Here is a 20,457-nt window from a genome sequence, read left to right on the forward strand (position 1 = left end):
TTTTGGAAGATCAGTATATGGAGCACAGAGGGACAGCTCTGATTTTCTAGCTATGTTCACTACAAATATACATGTTTCCTGCAGTCACTGTGGGAAATGGCCTCACTTTTGTCTGCATCCATCTGCTAATTCATCTCAAATTTCTTGTGTTCTTTGGCTTTATTTGGTTCACTTTCATACAACAATGGCAAACAACTCTTTATCCTCTCCCAACTACCCCACAGCTCCCTATCCTGCTGCCCCTTCTTTTATGACTACTGTGATCTTGCATCTATTTCAGTGACTCTGTGTTTTATCTGATTTGGCAGTGCGCTATATCACTCTTCTTTCTCTTTAAAATCATTGAATAGTCCTAGTTGCCAGAACATCAATTTTCAGACCATCTGTGATTTTAAATATGTATAGTATTTTGATCCATGTTTATAACTGTTATACTAGGAATCTTAGACTTCAAATGTTAATTAAAATATTAATATCTTGATGTTCTTTGCAGTCACCTTTTTGCTCCACTCTCATTTGGACCTCCAGTAAGAACCGTTCCCTCTGAACCAACCCCATCACCCAGGGAACTGGAGTTGCAGGTATGCATTTTAACGCAACAAGCTATGGTTTGTCACTTTGTGCTTTATTTTCATGGTAGAGATGTCATCCAATGGACTAAATCAAAGCTCTGTAATCCTACCAATCATATTCAAATGTTAATGGATAATTAAATGACTGATAGGGAGATTCCAAGATCATCCCCATTGTTAGTGATGCAAAGACCCAGCATGTGAGTACTAAAGTAGGGACTAAAACCTCTGCCGGCTGAGTATGACATGGATGATTTCTCTTGACTTCCTCTTTTGATACCAGCTCCCATCCTATTTGATTTAATCCATGTGAGAAATGGCTGGGAGCATTGGTTACATTAAGCACTGGAATCAAAAGATCTGTGTTTCAGAACTAACCACATCTTAAGCTAAGCTGCTCCAGAAAAATTGCAACATTGACACTTATCAAAAATGTGAAATATTGCACAAGTGTGCTCTGTTCCTTTTCTTAACAAGGAGAGCAAATCCAATCTAGCTAATTTATGGCACAGTCAGTTTACTTGCAACCATCAGCAAGGTGTTGGAAGTTGTCATGAATAGTGCTACCCAGCAGCATATCTTCATCAATAGTATGGTCAGCAATGCTCAGTTTTGGTTTTGCAAGGACTACTCAGCTCCTAATTTCATTGCAGCCTTAATCAAACATAGAGCAAATGATAATGTTCAGGGAGGAGATGGGAGTAATTGTCTTGACATCAAATCAGGGGGTAAAGTCCCTGGTGATTAGAGCCATACCTCTTAGAAAGGAAGGTAACTGTTTACTGAAAGTTAAGCACATTAGCCCCAAGACATTACTGCTGTAGTTGCTCAGGGCATGTCCTAGGCATAAACATATTCATGATTCATCACAAACCTTGCATATAAGTGAAAAATAGTGAAGTTTGCTGATGATTGTGCAAAAGTTCAGTTTAATTGTAACTTCCAAGTAAATGAAGTCTGAATGAACCAAGATTATGACAACATTCAGACGTCAGGTGGTAAGTTTGGACAATGACCATAGAGAGCCTCATGACCTACAACTGACTTTAGTATTCCATAGATGAGCCTTCTAGAAACAAGTTCCTGGAAGGGACCATCATTGATCAGAAATTCAACTAGACCAGATGCATAAATAAATAGAGTACTTCAGCTGAGTATTCTTTTGGAATGCAACACACCCCTGATACCTATTGACTTTCCATTACCTACAAGGCATATCAAGAACCTGATGCAATATTCATTACCTGTCTTGATAAATTCAGTTCTAACAACCCTCAAGGCTGCACACCATCCAGAATAAACCAGTCTTTTGGTCTGACATGTCATTTACCACCCTAAACATTCACGCCCTTCACCAGTAGCATACAGTGGCTGCAGTTTGTGCAGGCTATTTTAGTGGCCCCTGCAAAATCCAAAACTCCTGCCACAAAAAGGATAAGAGCAGCTTGTGTGGCACCACGTGCATGTTCTCTTCCAAGTCTCACACCATCCTGACTTAGTTTATCGCCAGTCCTCTGTTACAGATAGTAACATCATATAAAGGACGTTGGTGGCTCATGTAGAATGGGCAATAAATGCTTGCCATCCCCATGTTACCCAGATCCCAAAAAATTAATAGCTATAAAAACAGATATACTGAAAAGTCCATCAAACTACTGGTTCCTTTATTGTCTACATGAAGGTAAATAAAATGTTTTTTCTGTGTTGTAACAGTTTATGAATCTTTTAGGTTTTATCCTATAAATCCACAGTTGTGAATGTATTATTCTACATGTTAATCCATTTTGTTGTGTTCTAACCCAGAACTTGGTTTTGATGTCTAAACATTTAGATAATGTGTAACCCATTTTCACTCCTCTCTTGCCACAATTATCCTGTAACTTGACATGGACACAATGGTCTCATCCTGAAATGTATCATTCCCACACTGTGTGTGTTTGTGTGTCCTCCGTCGGTCGTGGTTGACCATGGGTACCGGGCCTCTGGTAGTCACTGAAGCGAAGCTGGAGTGGCCTCTCCAGGGCGCAAGCCAGGGCAGAGTTGATAATGCAGTGGGACCCCTCTCCATGCTGATCGCAGATCCAAAGGAACAACGAAAGTCAATACGGTTTGGTGCCAGCAGCATCACAGGAGTTGCCGTGCCGGTGCTGGGTGCAGCAGTCAGCTGCCTTCGGGACTTTGACTCCAGATTTTTCCTTGAGGTTTACTCCCAAAGCCTTTCCTGTGAGAGGGTATAGCCGCAAGGCAGCGGAGCTTTGAAATCGAAGTTTTCCCTCTCCCAGATGAGCTACCATCCGTGGTTAACGAGCCCCATCTGCTTGGAGCAACTGGTTTTAAGGCGCCAGTGGCCCGCCTTTGCCCCTTCTCCTGTCAGTGAGAACAGCTCCGCTGGGCATAAGAACTATGCCACACGTGAAGGCCAGGAGTTGGACTTGGTTGTCAGAGGCTGTTTGAGACGCACGCCATGAGCATTTGTTTAGCAGTGGGAGCTCATCCCCACTACCACACTTCGGCTATGACTACCTTTGGAGCCTCCCACTGTAGGGTACATCAAATAATAGATATTTTTTCGCAACCTGTTACATGCTGTGAGAGAGAGCACTTGGTAAATACACTTTTCACTCACGCTGACACATACGCATGCATACACACACACACGCAGACTTTATGGTGCCTTTCCCACTATACACAGCAGTATATTCCATTTCTTTAGTATTGGTAAGGTAAATACTTCAGCTTATTTTGTAATACGATTGTAACTACATTGTGGAGTGCATCATATTCTAATTCACGTGTAGTCTTGTTAACTTTGTCCTAGTGCCGAATAAAATGGGGCTCATCATTCTCAGTATGAGAGAGAGATAGGGGCTGCCAGAAGTTCACACTGGACAAAAATAGTACAAAGCTATTATTGTGTTTTCTGGTAGATATCTTTTTGTAAATATTGGCAGTTCTCTTTTCACTATTTTCATTAATTTGATGCAGTTAATAAACACTTTTGCACTAAAGTGCTGAGTGACTCCACCCATTTTTTCCTCTGGTCATTACCCACATGTTTAATACATGCTTAATATAGTTAAAGTGCTGTCACAGTAGAAATGCTACCAGTGTATTTTTTATGAGATAAGGAATAGCATGTCTTTTGAGTCACTTTTATTTTGGTGAATTGGAAAGGTCCTTTAGATGCAGATCTAGTCTTCAATTTTGAAGCCTCAATGTCATTTCATTTATTTAGGACTGATAACGTTAATGGTATGCATTAATGTCAACAATGTTTTAATGCCGAATAAACTCTTCTTGGACTTCCAGCCGGATACAGGTATTGATTTTAACCGATGTTTCAATGACCAACTCTGCCATCTTTATTGGAGTTGATGCCTGGGCATGACTAATCGAGTGGTTATACCCCTGTTGTCCGTCGCTCCTGGTTAGTTTGTCGTCATCCAATCAGGTTTCTACTGTCCCACCTTGTTTACAATCAAATTCCAGTTCTCAGAGCGAGACCTTTGTCCTTGTTAAAATTCCTTTTCTCTAGTTTTATTTCAATAGCTTCCTTCGTCAGGTGGTCTCAAAAACCATTGGCACGGCACCGTAGTTTAGTGCCGTTGAAATCAATCCTGTGGCCATTGCGAATGCAATGTTCCACTATCGCTGATTTCTCCAGGTAACCCAAATGGATACACCTCCTGTTCTCTTTGATGCGGATTTCCACTGTGTGTCCCATCTGGCTGATACATGCTGCTCTACATTCACAGGGAATCCTGTAAATGCCAGCTATCCTGCGTCTCAGGTCAACTTTGACCTGCATAAGCCATGATTTGAACTTCCTTATGGGTTTGTGTATGGTATTAATTTGATATTTCTTCAGGATCCTAGCAAACTTACCAGAAACCTTGGAAATATAGGGAAGATAGGTAGTAGCGACAGGTTCCTCCTTGTTGTTAGGTTTCTTGGTTTTCCGTTAGCTGTTTTAAGGGCCTGTTTGATTTCCTTCACCTTATAGCCATTCTGTAGGAACATCTTGCATAATCGTTGAGACTCTGAGTCTGAAATAGTTTTCACACGGTTAATCAAAGTAGAAAGAACTGCTGTACATTAGGGCATGGTAGTGGCTGTTGTTGTTGAGATACAAGTCCATGTGAGTGGGTTTACGATAGGCACCACGTCCAAGGCTACCGTCCGGGTTTCCATTATATTATAACATCCACGAAAGAGAGGCAACCATTCTACTCCACCTCCATCCTAAATTCAGTGTTTGGATGAATGCTGTTCAGATGGTCATGGAGCTGTTAAGTGCCTGGAGTCCATGAGGACACACTATGGAGGTGTCATCAATGTATCTGAAGAAGTATTAACTGCGCGAAATCTATTTTGGACTTGGAGAGTCTCAGTGAGGAAGTAAAACAATTACGCACAACGTTTTCAGGTCAAAGATGACCTGGGACTCAGGATGGCTGGTGTTTACAGGATTCCCTGTGAACGTGGAGAAGCGTATATTGGACGCACAGTGGAAACCCGCATCAAGGAGCATAGGAGGTATATCCTTTTGGGTTACCTGGAGATATCAGTGGTAGCAGAACATTACATTCAAAATGGCCGTGGGATTGACTTTGACGGCACAGAACTACTGTGCTGTGCCAATGGTTTTTGAGACCACCTGGTGAAGGAAGCCTTTGAAATAAAATGAGAGGAATTTTTTTTTAAACAAAGGCAGAGGTCTTGCTCTAAGTAAGAACTGGAATTTGATTTTAAAACAATGTGGGATAGCGGAAACTTGATTGGATGAGGACTAACCAATCAGGAGGGACGAACAATAGGAGTATAAATACCACCGGATTAGGCATGACTGAGCATTATCCCTGATGAAGGTGGCTGAGTTTGTCATTGATACATTGGTTAAAATTGATACATTGTATCCGTATCATTGTATATTACATCTGCACCTGGCTGGAATCCCAAGAAGGGTATGTTCGTCATGTATGTTGGGAAAGAACTTCAATATTTTAATGTCTTTATTTCATGTTTAAAATGCACATCATGATGACCTGCTGAACTTATCAGATCTTTTTTTGGATTGCCCACAACTGTAGTCCCATGTGGACTTCTTCAGTTGTTTCTGGTCTTCTGATAGTAGATGAAAAGCTTCCCCTTCCTCCCTTAATGCTCAGTCATTTAGTTTATATACTCCAAAATGATTGGTTTCTATGATTTACAATCTAGGGAAATTAATTCCCACACGCTCTGACTGCAACCAGCATCTAGTTCTGGGCTTAATACTAAGAGTGACATATTTAGACAAATGGATAAGATAATGGATTTCAAGGAACTGTTTCTGCTGGAGTCAAAGATAGGATGTAAAAAAACATAAAGGAAATACAACATTCCAGAGTTTTTAAAAACTGGTACACTTTAACCTGTTTTAACAATATCCCTTCTGAAATGAAAATCAAACTTTAATTGGTTGACATAAAATTTTGACATTGAGGATCTCTAAGCAAAAATTGCTGGGATCAGGCATTCTCCAGTTGGAAAAAAAAGACTGTATTCTTTGCTTTTTAATCAAAGAGACAGGCAGTCTACTTCCTCAGTTCTGAACCTTACATGAACTAGCAGTAGACAGCAGCGTTAACCTGAGTCTTGAAGCCAGGAGAATATAGAGATAGCATTCACCCTCCATCCTTAGCTGTAATTCCAATCTGATGTGTCTTCCTTGTTCCTATTTTCTTACTGTTCCCCTCCTTTATCCATCTATTAAAATGGTATCTGGTCCCATATACAATGGAATTGATAACCTCTGTCCTCTGAGATAACTGGACTATTATCAGCAAGTTTCCATGTTTTAGGAGGGAGAAATACAGCCAGAGACTCAATCAAACAAATTAGTTCTGGGATTAGATTATTGATATGGTTTAATGATTTACTCTCCTCTGTGGGTTCCATTTATGCGATTTGACTGTCTTTGCCTATAGGTATTAGAAAGATGGAAAACCTACAGCACAATACAGGCCCTTTGGCAACCCTTCTGTCTCAATTTTTGACTTTATATTTATATTTGTAACCTACTACTTCAATTACAGCACTCCCTCTCCTACCCTTTCCCCACAAATAAGTCCAGCCTATTACCACCTAATACAGGTGTTCCCTGCTTTACGAATGTTTGCTTTACGCCACTTCGCTTTTACAAAAGACCTACATTAGTAACCTGTTTTTGCATTACAAAGAGTATTTTCGCTTTTATGAAAATTTTTCCCATATAAATTAATGGTTCTTCACTTTACGCCATTTCAGCTTAAGAAAGGTTTCATAGGAACGTTCTACCTTTGTAAAGGGGGGTGGGGGGAACACCTGTACCATCAAAGTCTGTTGTGCCTCAATATCCTATTTTTATATTTAATTCCTTATTTTCTGTGAAGTTTTGTGATGTCTTGAAAGCTAACAGTACATGCTGTGTTAGGTTTAGTTGTAAATTTCCCATTCTTTTATTTGTTGTATGCATCATGATTATTGAGCATTTTCCTTATCCTTTGTGAATAACAGGTTCTTTGTTTTATGAGCAAGGCTGTTTTACTAATAAAAAGCATTTAGATTAAAGTATGCTTTCTTGTCATTATATTGTATTCATGAATTTTGTGATTTTCTCAACAGGGTAAATTATATGGTAAATTGCTGACAGCAAGGCAGAATATTGCCAGTGAGAAAGATGTTCCTCCAGCTATTTTGGCTACCAACAAAATATTACTAGAGTTTGCCAAGATAAGGTATTGTTGAAAAAGAAACCACATTTGAGTCTAGATGATAGAATTGCACATAACTTCGCTAGTGCAAATAGACAATGAGCTCATTGACTTAAAAACATCTGGTGGTATATATTTGAAATTTTATTTGTTTTGAGAAGTGATTAATGCTTCTTGATCTGGATTTTAGTTCATATCTTATGATTATGGTACTTTTTGAAGTCACTTTTTAGTTTTGGACCTGTAAGATACACGAATAAAGAGTCTTGTAGCAACATTTTGATATGTAAAATGGAAATAGAAAATTGGCAGCACTTTAAAAATGTATTGGCACTGGCAAACAATGTCAATCCCTTCTTTTAGTACAGATAGTCTTTCATCTTAAGCAAGTGAAGGACAAGTGATATAATGGATGCATTCTGAGGGAAGGGCAAAAGAAAGGAAGTGGATTAGTGAAAAGTAGTGGGGAGGATATCATTAAAATGTTAATTGTTGTCTGACCTGTTAGATGTTTCCAGTATTTGTCTTCATTATCCCCTCTAGTGCCTTTATAACTACTTTATGTCAATATTCTTTGTGAATGATATTTATGTATGTTCAAAGTGCCCATTTTAATTATTTTCCTTTCCACCAACAGGCCAACAACTCCGGATAATCTGAAAAGAATTGACGGTGTATCTCTAGCTAAGTCAGCTGTGCTTGCTCCTTTCCTAAAAATTATCAAGGAGTTCTGTAAAGTCAATCAATTGGAGGTATTTTGCACAAAAAAAATACTTTTATTGGATTTCAATCTGCTAAAATTGTTTTGAAGATTAGCTTTAATTGCCACATGTATATCGAAGCATCCAGTGAAAGGGATCGTTTACATCAATGATCAACACAATCCATGGATGTGCTGGGGGCAGCCTGCAAGTGTCTTCCAGTGCCAACATAGCATGCCCACAATTTACTAACCCTAATGAGCCCATATGTCTTTTGAATGTGGGAGGAGACTGGAGCACCCAGAGAAAACCCACACGGTCATGGGGAGAATGTGCAAATTCTGGACAGAGAGCAGTGGAAATTGAAACCAGATCTCTGGTGCTGTAAGGCAAAATGCTGCCATACTCCCACAAATGACTTGTATAGGGGCTATCAGTTAATGAGCAAGCATGTACGATTAGACTCTCACTGAAAGGGAGACTGGATTGCGGAATGGCTGTACTCTATTAGTTCAAGTTTAATTATCATTCAACCATACATGAAAACAGCAGAATGAAACAGCATTCCTTAGGGGGCAAGGGGAAACACTTCCAGTACACAGTACAAGGAACACACAGCACCTTCAAGTTAGCAAGCAAACATACAGTCACTTAAAAAAAATGTGTATATGTCCCTGAGAGGCTTGTCCTACAAGTTCACGCAGTTCCCAGCATTGCACAGACAAACACACAATCCAGCTAATCATTCCTCAGATCCAGTCACTGGAGGGTCTCTGAGAGGCCAGCCCCCAAACCAAGCCTGGATGCCATGCTACACTGCCTCTGCTGTCTCCTTTCCTAGACTGCATCAGTAGGCAAGACCGTGGATTGAGGCCTAGTTATTGTTACAGCCAAAGCCATGCAACTCCCCCGATGTGTATCACAGCAACAAACAAGGGAAATGAGCCTGCGGCATCATACATTATCCGGGTCTTGTGGTCATAAGAGAAACATCCAAGACAATTACCTGCTGTCACACTGCACGCCACCTTCAAGCATCAACTATGATGCTTTCAATGCCTTCCTGTAGCAGGCAGCAACTCGGTCCACACCAAGTCAGCTCCCCCACCAATGAGCAGTTCATGGATGGGGGTAGACCTGCAGTACCTGAAGCTCTTAAAGTCCAGTTTCGTCTTGCGATCATAAAAAAGACAAAAAGCACCTTTGGTTGGCCCCCAAGAGGCCACTGCATCTGAGTGCGTTGCCATCTTATTGGAAATCTTTCTATATCTATTTTGAAATCTACTTTAAATCCTTTTGATATCTATTGATGTATACATACATCCTTTTGGATCTTAAAACAAAAATTAGGAGGATAATTAGTTGATTGCTTTCACCCAATAGACATCAGATTAGTGCCAATACTGTGATACTTTCCTTCAGTGTATATGAGCTTTCCTGTCAGTGACTTCAAATGATCTTGGACCAGAATCTTCACTGCCTGATCAGTGCTCACTAAGAGTTGAACAATCCAATGTATAAATCTGTAAAGAAAGAGATCCTGCAGAGGTTTAGGGGTTTTGTAAGTAGAAGCTCCTGTATTAATTTAAACTGTCTAGGCGGTTGATGTGCTTTTCCATTATCTTGAGTATTTTAAATTTCAAGAGGCAAGGTGATCCAACTTTGGAAAGATCAATTCTGAAGCAAAGTTTGTAATCTTATTGGTTAAGGAACAAAAGTTTTAGATAAAGAACAGAGAAGAAGAAAAGAAATTTCAATGACAAGGGACTCATAAACAAATCATCTAGGAGTCAAGAATTAGCCTAGAGATGTATTTGACCATACTCTGATTAAGAGAAACTTGAATTCATTAATTATTGGGGTTCTAGATGTGAATCTGAGAGTTCCATTTAGAACTTGTTCTTAGTCCTAAAGGAGAGCTGGGCAATTGGCGGTGTTAATCTTTGAATATAATATTGACCTGATGCATCATCTGCCTTTCAGGCAGTATTTAATAATATTACACTGTTCAAAGATGGGCATGGGTAGTGGTGTTTCATCATTGTTTAACATAATTGATTTTTATTAAGATACTGCAAAAATAATTGTATGTTTAATTAGTGAGTTGAGTAGACTGGCACATGCTTGTGACTAGTTAAAAGTAACCTCTGGTTTTCTTTTCATTACAAAATGTCTTTCTAATCTTTGAAGTAAATAAGATTGCATAGTTAATATTCAGAAGTTTTGTGAAGTTAAGCAGGATTATTTAACACGACTACCTGGCCATAAATAAGTTCGCTTGAAGCAAATTGCATTTAATTTTATGGGGTTTAGTTAGTAATTTATTTATTTACATAGTTTGGAAAGGGATTTTCTTTGCCTGAAAATTTGTCCCTCTCCATAGTGCCAAGTGCACTATGAAGCAGTGGGTTAGCCTTCAGAAATGAGTAAGTTGCCGCTACTATTCAGTATTCAGTATTATGAACCAGTGATGATTTTATTGGAAAGAGTACAGTCGGCCCTCCTTATCTGCAAGGGATTGGTTCCGGGACCCTCGCGGATACCAAAATTAGCGGATGCTCAAGTCCCTTATTAAATCTGTATCAATGCGGTGGACCTTAGGACCCAGCGGAACCCAAGACCTTGTTTAACCTGTCTCAGTGCAGTGGACATTAGGACCCAGCAGTAGAGATATGAATCCGCAGTGTTTCTGTTCACGAAAATAGTCACGATAACGATTGAAAATAAAGTGGAAATAATAAAGCGATTGGAAAGAGGTGAAATGCCATAGGTCATTGGAAAAGCGTTAGGCTACATTGGTCAACGATCGGAACAATTTTAAAGGATAAAGTGAGAAAGGCTGTGCCCGATGAAAGCTACAATTTTTACTAAGCAACGCAGTGGTTTAATTATTGGGTTTTGGGTTTTTGATCCTCCACATCAACCCGGCATGGTGGAGAGTGCACTCCATAGCGATCTGTCACTAGATCGAACTTGGGAACTTCCCGAGCCTGATGCTGAAACATACGTTCTTAAGTGTTTTATATGCATAGAAAGGTAAAATATATACTATATACGAATGCAAACGTTTGACTAACTGACACTAATTAATACCAGATGTACCTGTTCCGACTTACTTAGTAAGAGGACCTCCGATTTTTTCGATCCTGATCCACGATAACCCACGCACATCCTCCCGTGTACTTTAAATTATCTCTAGATTACTTACAATACCTAATACAATGTAAATGCTGTGTAAAATAGTTGTTATACTGCATTGATTAGGGAATAATGACAAGAAAAAAAGTCTGTACATGCTTGAACAACAAGTGCTGGAAGAGCACTTCCGGGTTTTCACAATTCACGGATGAGGAATTTGCGGATAAGGAGGGCCGACTGTATTCTCTTGTGTGCCGTAAGCATAGCTGAATGACTCACCTATTTTGTGTTTTTTTTTCCCACCAGGTGAACAAGTTTCCTGTTTCAACTCAAAATCCAGTGGTCCATCCAAACTCTGCCTTTCACCCCCAGTCTAATATTGTGTCTTTAACAATGGTAAGAAGTCATTCAAAAGTACCCACTTCGCCTAGTTCTTGTAATTGTTGGATTTTTGTAGGCTACTCGGTATTTACTACTAAGATATTTAATATAACAACAGTGATTACTGCCATTTGTAAATTCTGAAGTGTGTCATGCTTATCTTTAGCTTTTTAAAATATCTAGACTTTGACTTTTTATTTATTGCAGTGCTTGTACAACTGTTAAATTGTTTAAGCATTTTTTCTTCTCTTCTAATAAAGGTCTTAAGGGTAATAAATTCCTACCACTCTCTCACCACATTCCATGCCTCTGGCTCCAATCTTTGCGGAGAGATAAACTTGAACATTGCAATTAGATCTTTTTCTTCTGTAGTTTAATATTCAGAGTAAAGATCTGAGTTTGCTTTGTGTCAATCCTTTTATAATGTGTTTAACCTCCAAAACAAATATTAGAATCTCATATAATTCCTTGTTGTAATTTATCGAGATGCTTTGTTCTTCTTTTCCCTTCACACCAAGTCTTCTTACTACTTTGTTATATAAAAAATAAAGAAAAGCATAATAATCATAAGATTATTGAATGCTTGAAACAGGAGAACCTTATGAAGTACTTTCTCAATGAAAAATTGTTAAATCAAAGCCCTTCCACTATTATTTATATTGCTAAGTAGACAAGACATCACAATACATTTAAACATATTGAAACATATAAGATTATTAAGGGATTGGACACACTTGAGGCAGGAAACATGTTCTTGATATTGGGGGAGTCCAGAACCAGAGGCCACGGTTTAAGAATAAGGGGTAGGCCATTTAGAATGGAGTTCAGGATAGGCTTTTTCACCCAGAGAGTTGTGGATCTGTGGAATGCTTTGCCTCAAAAGGCAGTGGAAGCCAATTCTCTGGATGCTTTCAAGAGAGAGTTAGATAGAGCTCTTAAAGATAGTGGAGTCAAGGGATATGGGGAGAAGGCAGGAACAGGGTACTGATTGTGGATGATCAGCCATGATCACAGTGAATGGCCTACTCCTGCACCTATTGTCTATTTAGTATTTCATGTTGCATTTATGAATTAATATATTACTGTTTCTCTGCATTCAAACAGATATGCAAATTCCTGAAAAATCACTGATGAGGCACCATGAACCAAATTCTGAATATCATTCTAGTGATTTCATGTGTTTTTTTTGTTTTAGATCAGCACCAGGGATTCAAGCAATGTGATTATTCCTGCAGTTGGTCGCCATTCATTTGCACCAAAATCTGATAACATGGATGTTAATCAAGCTGGACTTGGTCATCCAGTTCAGGAGCTGAATGTGAGCACGATGCATAATCCTTCATCTACTTCAGGTAAAATTAAGTGAGTCTAGCATAGGTAATTATCCGGTCTTCAGTGGAAGCTGAACAAATCAGTTTAGTAATAATTGAACTTTATAATTGAACGTGTTTTAATGGATATGTCTTACACATTTTTTGCAAACAAAAAGTGACAATTTCATTCACTTGCCGTCATTGCCGTCTCCTTTCTCCTTTGGATACTACACAGCGTAAAGTATTAAAGAAAAGAATTGTTCTGAAATACTACACTGTTATAGTTGCCGAAAATGTGTATCATTATCAAATTGTGAACATTACTAAGATACACACAAGATGGATGATCATTTGTTAACGCAGGACAGTACAGCACAGTAGGTGCTAATAGCCCATGCTGTTGTGCTGACCCTTTGACCTACTCTAAAATTAATCTAACCCTTCCCTCCCATGTAGCTCTCCATTTTCATTTTAAACCATGTGCCTATCTAAGAGTCTCTTAAATGTCCCTAATGTATCTACCTCCACCACTCCTTCCATGCAACTACCACTTCTGTGTTTAAAAAATAAACTGTGACATTCTCCCCCTATGCTTTCGTCCAGTCACCTTATCAATGCCTCTCCACATTATCAATGCCTCTTATCATCTTATACAGTACATCGCTATCAAGTCTCACCCTTCTTCGTTCCAAAGAGAAAAACCCTCGCTCATGCAACCTATCCTCATAAGACATGCTTTATAATCCAGGTAGCAGATCCCTGCGGAAAATAAGTGGTCACTGACCTCCAGGCAGAATATCACCTTCTACTACCACCCTCTGCCCTCTGAGGACAGGCCCATTCTGAATCCAGTTACTAGACAACTAGTGCCTCTCAAAAGGTATACACAGCCCCTCCCCGGAAGTTTTCATTTTTTATTGTTTTACAACATTGAATCACAGTGGATTCAATTTGTCTTTTTTTTAACACCGATCAACAAAAAAAGACTCTTTTGTGTCAAAGTGAAAACAGATCACTACAAGGTGATCTAAATTAATTACAGATTTCAAACACAAAAGAAATTGATTGCATAAGTGATCACCCTCGTCAGTATGACACACCAGGTCATCACTGATGCAGCCAATAAGTTTTAGAAGTCACATAATTAGTGAAATGGCAACCACCTGTGTGCAGTCAAGGTGTTTCAATTAATTGTAGTAAAAATACACCTGTATCTGGAAGGTCCAATTGCTTGCGAGTCAGTATCGTGGCAAAAACTACACAACTAAGACAAAAGAACACTCCAAGCAATTCCACAAAAAGTTTATTGAAAAGCACAAGTCAGGAAGGCTGGTGAAGTAGAGGGTGAAATGAATACAGGGAGATCCTGGAAGGAAAACCTGATGCAGTCTACAAGATAACTGTAACTTGGGAGAAGATTTGTTTCCCAGCAAGACAATAACCCTGAGCATAAAGCCAAAGTTACACAGAAATTGCTTAAATACAACAAAGTTAATGTCATGGAGTGGCGAAGTCAGAGTCCAGACCGCAATCTAATTGAGAATTTGTGGCTGGACTTGAAAAGGGCTGTTCGCTCACGATCCCCATGCAATCTGACAGAGCTTGAGCAGTTTTGTAAAGAAGAATGGGGAAAAATTGCAGTGTCCAGCTATGCAAAGCTGTTAGAGACCTATCTGCACAGACTCAAGGCTGTACGGCTGTAATTGCTGCCAAAGGTATATCTACTAAATACTGACTTGAAGCGTGTGAGTAGTTATACAGTCAATTATTTTGAGTTTAATAATTGTAGTAAATTTAGACCAACTTGTAGAAGTTTCTTTATATTGTGACACGAAGGAGTCTTTTCTATTGATCACTTTCAAAAAAAGCCAAATCAGACAATTTCTACAATTTCTAAAGCACTTAAAAATTAGTTTACAACCTAACAAATTAACTGTGCTCTTTGGAATAATACCTCAAAATATTCGTAGTATTTCTTTGTCTGACCAACATGTTATTGCGTTTGTTACATTGATAGCTAGTAGGGCCATTTTATTGAAGTGGAAGGATACGTCGACTCCCACTCTGTCACAATGGTCCTCTCAAGTGATGTTATGTCTTAGTTTGGAGAAAATTAGAAGTCGAACCTTCAAACTTGTGTTTGATTTTGAGAAAAGGTGGGGTTCATTTGCTCGTTATTACCATTTGAGTTAATTGATAGATTTTCTCCTCGATCTAATTGTAAATTTTGGTATAATTTTTTTTTGCTGGCGGTTTGATGTTTATCTTTAGAAGCTTTTTGTATGACGCATGGCTCCAGGGTTGAACACCTAATGGGTCCCTTTTTTTTTCTCACTTTTTTCTTGCTTTAGTAGGGTTTTTTCTTTTCTTTTTTTTGTGTCACCATATTTTTCAATCCTTAATATTGTTTTTTTTCTCTTTTGAGATATTTTAAGTGTTACTTACTTCGATGTATTCTTGTATTTTGAATAATAAGAATAAAAAGATTTGAAAAGAAAAAAGCCAAATCAAAGCCACTGTGATTCAGTGTTATAAACTTGGAAACTTCCAAGGGGGTTGAATACTTTTTCCTATAGGCACTGTATTTTAAAAGAGAGAGAAAATCAAAAAGAAACTACAGATAATTGAAAATCTGAAAGGAAAGTAGAGAAGTACTAAGCAAATTAGGCTGCATCTGTGAAAATAAAAAAAATGTTAGTTTCAAGTCAAAGACTCAATGTAAGAACTATGGAGCCAACATTTTCTATTTTCATTTTAAAAGGGAAGGAGTTAGGGTACCAAAGTGAAATAAAAATTATACACTCATTACTGTTAACTGGCATCTATAAGCTTCAGGGTATGGTGTTCATCCCCAGTTTAAAGGGACCAAATTGTGTTGTAGAAGACTTCAGAGAGCAGTTAGTTTGAGGCTATAGTTGTACATTATTTAGATCAGGGAAGTGATACCCTTCCCCATCTGAAAAGAACATTAATAACATTTGACAATCTGAAGCTTTATGGCAGCTTCTACTCAAGCCACCTTTTAAAATTTCTATTTATTTGTGGAATTCAAACTACATGAACAGTAGAAGTTCAAAGTTCAGAAAGGATTACTAGTGCAACAACAAGCTCTACTGCACTAATTCTTTCGGTCTAGAGTTCAGACTGTCAGTGCAGGTGTTTTTTTTTTAAATGCAACTTTAGTTGAAATCATGAAATTATTGCAATAATGTAAGTCTCTCAAATGTCTTCACATTTCATTTTTTTGTTCAGAAGTTATCTGGTCAGAGTTGTTGGTGGAACAAGTGCCATTACATACAGTAGACTGGTGCATAATATGTAATCCTTTCAAAGCACTATTAACAAATTAATGTAAATCCACAAATCAAAATGTATTAAGGTATTGCAATAATAGAAATGTAAAATTTCATGTAGAATGGGATAGAGTAAACTTACTTTGTACTCCAAATACAGTATTGCTGAGTCTTTGATACATTTCCCCAAATTCTTGATGTCTGATGTGACACCCATGGAGTATGTTAGGTGCTAAGGGAAGTAACAAAAAAAAAAATGGGCAGTACTAATCCTATGCAGTACTTAATGGTAATGAGTCACCAAAGACTTGTCAGTAAGACAACTTTCTGCTCTAATGTCCAGGGAAGATTTAGAGAAAAGAGACAAAACAGTAAGTGTGTTTCTTGATCTTTCCAATTAAAGTCTTGGAATTAATGATTTATTTTTATGTTGCATCTCTAGACTTTAAGAAGGCACCTGTTCAGACAGACAATGATGATAAGCACTCTTGCCAGACACAAAGTTCCCATGTTGAAACTAATCGTCCCCAAGTAGATTCAGCAGTGTCCAGTTCTGAATCTCATGTCAAAGAAGAACTAATCTGGATTGAAACAGCTGTGAGTATTTTGTTGAAGACCCTTCTGTACCTTTTCAATAAAATGAGCAAAATACCGTAGATTCCGGACTACAGAGCGCACCTGATTAAAAGCCGCTGGCTCTAATTTTAGAAATAAAATCAATTTTTTACTTGTAAAGGCCGCACCGGATTTTAGGCCGCACCGGATTTTCGGCCGCAGGTGTCCCACGTTGTAATATGAGATATTTACACAGAAAGATATTACACGTGAGGATTTTTTAACTTTTAATTAAATCCATATGGTAACAAAAACAAATACATATTGCAAATGCTTTTTTTCGAACCGTGCCCGTAACGCGGCTACTTTTAAATATACGTTGCGTATACTTCTTTACTGAACAACATTCCAATATCTCCTAACGACTGGTAAAAAATATATATACTGCAGCCTACCAGGAAAAGTTATTGATCGCCTTTAACTTAAAAGCAGCGTTTTCGCTCCGCCGCTCGACCCCCTCCTTCCCGTTTATCGCAAACTGGTATCCCACAAGACGCGGCGAAACTGGGTGTGACGTCATAGCATCCCGCGATGTAGTACAGAAAACAAATATAGTTAAAACTCTTCTAACTTTAACTAGAAAATGAATTACTAAGCAAAAATATTATAAACTAAATAACTGCCATAAAGGCAGCACAATGCTTTTCTTCGAGTGTTTTCCATGTTGATGAGGGTGAGTACAAATGACTAATTTACAATAATTTAATTGTGAAAGTGCGCTTGATTTATCGTACAATTTCATTGGACCTCTGTGAACTACTCATCAATTTTATTGGTCTACTGTTACGAGGCAAAATGTTTACGAGGCGGCATGAAAAAAAACCATGTATTAGCCGCTCTGTATTAAAGGCCGCAGAGTTCAAAGCTGTTCAAAATGTGGGAAAAAAGTAGCGGCTTAAAATCCGGAATCTACGGTACTTTATTGACCCAAATGTGATTTTAGAGAATTTGGAACATTACAGCATAGCACACACCCTTTGGTCCACAATGTTGTACTGGCCTTCTAATCTAACTGTAAGATCAATGTAGCCTTTCTATCCTGTATAACCCTCCATTTCTCTATCATTCATGTACCTATCTAACAGTTTATTAAACATCCCTAATGTATCTGCCTCTACCACCACTCCCAGCAGGGCACTCCATCACTCTCTGTGTTTAAGAAAAAACAACTTATCTCTGACACTCCTCCTATACTTTTCTACAGCCACCTCAGAATTATGCCTCCTCATGTTCACCATTTGCACCCTGGGAAAATGTCTGGGGCTATCCACTCAATCCTGTGCCTCTTATCATCTAGTAGTAGTAGTCTCTCGAAGTCCAAGGAAGACGGATGTGTTGCGCAGTCAACATCTGTGGGCATGCATATGACTTCGACGCCAAAGTCCGAAGCGCAGATACGGTTGCAGATGGGGCAAAGAGCACCGCCTGTTGGGGCAGGAGCAGACGCCTTCCTGTGTTTTTCTTGACTCGCCTTGAGGCGCTGCATGCGCCAGTTGGCTTGGAAGTTGTTTGCTGCATTGGAACATAGATAGTGCCACTTGGACCGATCAGCAGCAGTGTGTTTGAGATCACGGGGCTGGAGTTTGGCCCACTTAAGGTTTGACTTGAGGTTGTCCTTGTACCTCTTCCTTGGGCGACCTTGGGCACGGTTGCCCTGCTCCAGTTCTCCGTAGAACAACTGACGCAGCATTCTGGACTCATCCATTTGGATCACATGGCCGGTCCATCTGAGCTGAGCCTTCAAAACCTTGGCTTCAATGCTTGTGGAATTGACTCAGTCCAGGACTGTCAGGTTGGAGATACGGTCTTGCCAGCGGATTTGCATGATTGATCGCAGAGCGCGATTGTGGAATTGTTCAAGCTGTTTGACATGTCTGTGATACAGTGTCCAGGTTTCACAGCCATATAGAAGTGATGAGACCACAACAGCATTGTAAACCTTCAGTTTAGTGGAGAAGCGAATGTCTTGGTGCTGCAGAACTTTGACCCGGAGCCTTCTGAGTGCTTGGCTTGCTTTCTGGATCTTTGATTTGATTTCTTTATCAAGGGCACTGTCGCTGGAGATGGTACTCCCCAGGTATTTGAAGTTGTCAACGATCCGTAGTTGTGTGTCATCGATGGTGATGCATGGCTGTGGCGGGGTGCTGTTAGGTGCAGGCTGCAGGAGGACCTCTGTTTTACTGAGGCTGATTGTCAAGCCGAACAATTTAGATGCGGCAGAGAATCTGCTGACCATTGTTTGTAGGTGGTCCTCTTGGTGCGCCATGAGTGCGCAGTCATCTGCAAAGAGCGCTTCTATGAACAGCTTTCGGAGGGTCTTTATGTGTGCTGCAAGGCGACATAGGTCAAAGAATGACCCGTCCAGGTTTACGTCTTTGACGGCATGCATTAGTACTTGAGTGAAGAAAAGGTTGAAAAGTAAAAAAAAACAACTTATCTCTGACACTCCTCCTATACTTTTCTACAGCCACCTCAGAATTATGCCGCCTCATGTTCGCCATTTGCACCCTGGGAAAATGTCTGGGGCTATCCACTCAATCCTGTGCCTCTTATCATCTAGTATACGCCTATTAAAAATCACTTCTCACCCTCCTTCAGTCCAAAGAGAAAAGTCCTAGCTCACTCAACCTAAGGCATGCTCTCTAATCCAGTATCCTGGTGAATCTCCTCTGCACCCTCTCTAAAGCTTCCACATACTTCCTATAAATAGGCGATCAGAAAGGAACACAATATTTTGACAAAAAAAAGCAAAAAGTATATTCTTGAAAGGAAGCAGAAACTAAACTGAAGATAGTTCTCAGCTATAACCATTGACAGTGATCTTGTTTTAGAGAATGGTCACAGGAATATAAAACTAAATTAGAACTTTTAAAGTTTGAGAAGTTATTGTACTGTATGTGTCAGTGCACGGCTTCCATAGGAGACAATAGTAGTCAGCACACCTAAAGAAAATGTACCAAATTTCCCAAGCCAAAATCGTCATTGTGAAATAATAATTACATCATTGCCATATAAAATGTATGCTTGCTTTTGATGTGGTATCATGTTAATATTTTCTGAGATTCCATTAGAGTTATAGATAGATAGATAGATACTTTATTCATCCCCATGGGGAAATTCAACTTTTTTTCCAATGTCCCATACACTTGTTGTAGCAAAACTAATAACATACAATACTTAACTCAGTAAAAAATATGATATGCATCTAAATCACTATCTCAAAAAGCATTAATAATAGCTTTTAAAAAGTTCTTAAGTCCTGGCGGTTGAATTGTAAAGCCTAATGGCATTGGGGAGTATTGACCTCTTCATCCTGTCTGAGGAGCATTGCATCGATAGTAACCTGTCGCTGAAACTGCTTCTCTGTCTCTGGATGGTGCTATGTAGAGGATGTTCAGAGTTTTCCATAATTGACCGTAGCCTACTCAGCGCCCTTCGCTCAGCTACCGATGTTAAACTCTCCAGTACTTTGCCCATGACAGAGCCCGCCTTCCTTACCAGCTTATTAAGACGTGAGGCGTCCCTCTTCTTAATGCTTCCTCCCCAACACGCCACCACAAAGAAGAGGGCGCTCTCCACAACTGACCTATAGAACATCTTCAGCATCTCACTACAGACATTGAATGACGCCAACCTTCTTAGGAAGTACATTCGACTCTGTGCCTTCCTGCACAAGGCATCTGTGTTGGCAGTCCAGTCTAGCTTCTCGT

The 20,457-nt window shown here is 39.3% G+C and overlaps 1 protein-coding gene across 3 annotated transcripts in view; it reads left to right on the plus strand.

The window, feature by feature from the left end:
* Positions 1 to 20,457, plus strand: part of wrn (WRN RecQ like helicase) — a 141,496-nt gene that overhangs the window by 104,826 nt on the left and 16,213 nt on the right. For all 3 annotated transcript variants that reach the window (XM_073042519.1, XM_073042520.1, XM_073042521.1), the window contains exons 28-33: positions 494 to 581; positions 7,218 to 7,330; positions 7,944 to 8,058; positions 11,452 to 11,541; positions 12,722 to 12,878; positions 16,575 to 16,729. In XM_073042519.1, the coding sequence (XP_072898620.1) occupies positions 494 to 581; positions 7,218 to 7,330; positions 7,944 to 8,058; positions 11,452 to 11,541; positions 12,722 to 12,878; positions 16,575 to 16,729 (718 nt within the window). The remainder of the gene's footprint in view (positions 1 to 493; positions 582 to 7,217; positions 7,331 to 7,943; positions 8,059 to 11,451; positions 11,542 to 12,721; positions 12,879 to 16,574; positions 16,730 to 20,457) is intronic.

The sequence above is a fragment of the Hemitrygon akajei genome, chromosome 4 (assembly GCF_048418815.1).
Source record: "Hemitrygon akajei chromosome 4, sHemAka1.3, whole genome shotgun sequence".
Classification (NCBI taxonomy): domain Eukaryota; kingdom Metazoa; phylum Chordata; class Chondrichthyes; order Myliobatiformes; family Dasyatidae; genus Hemitrygon; species Hemitrygon akajei.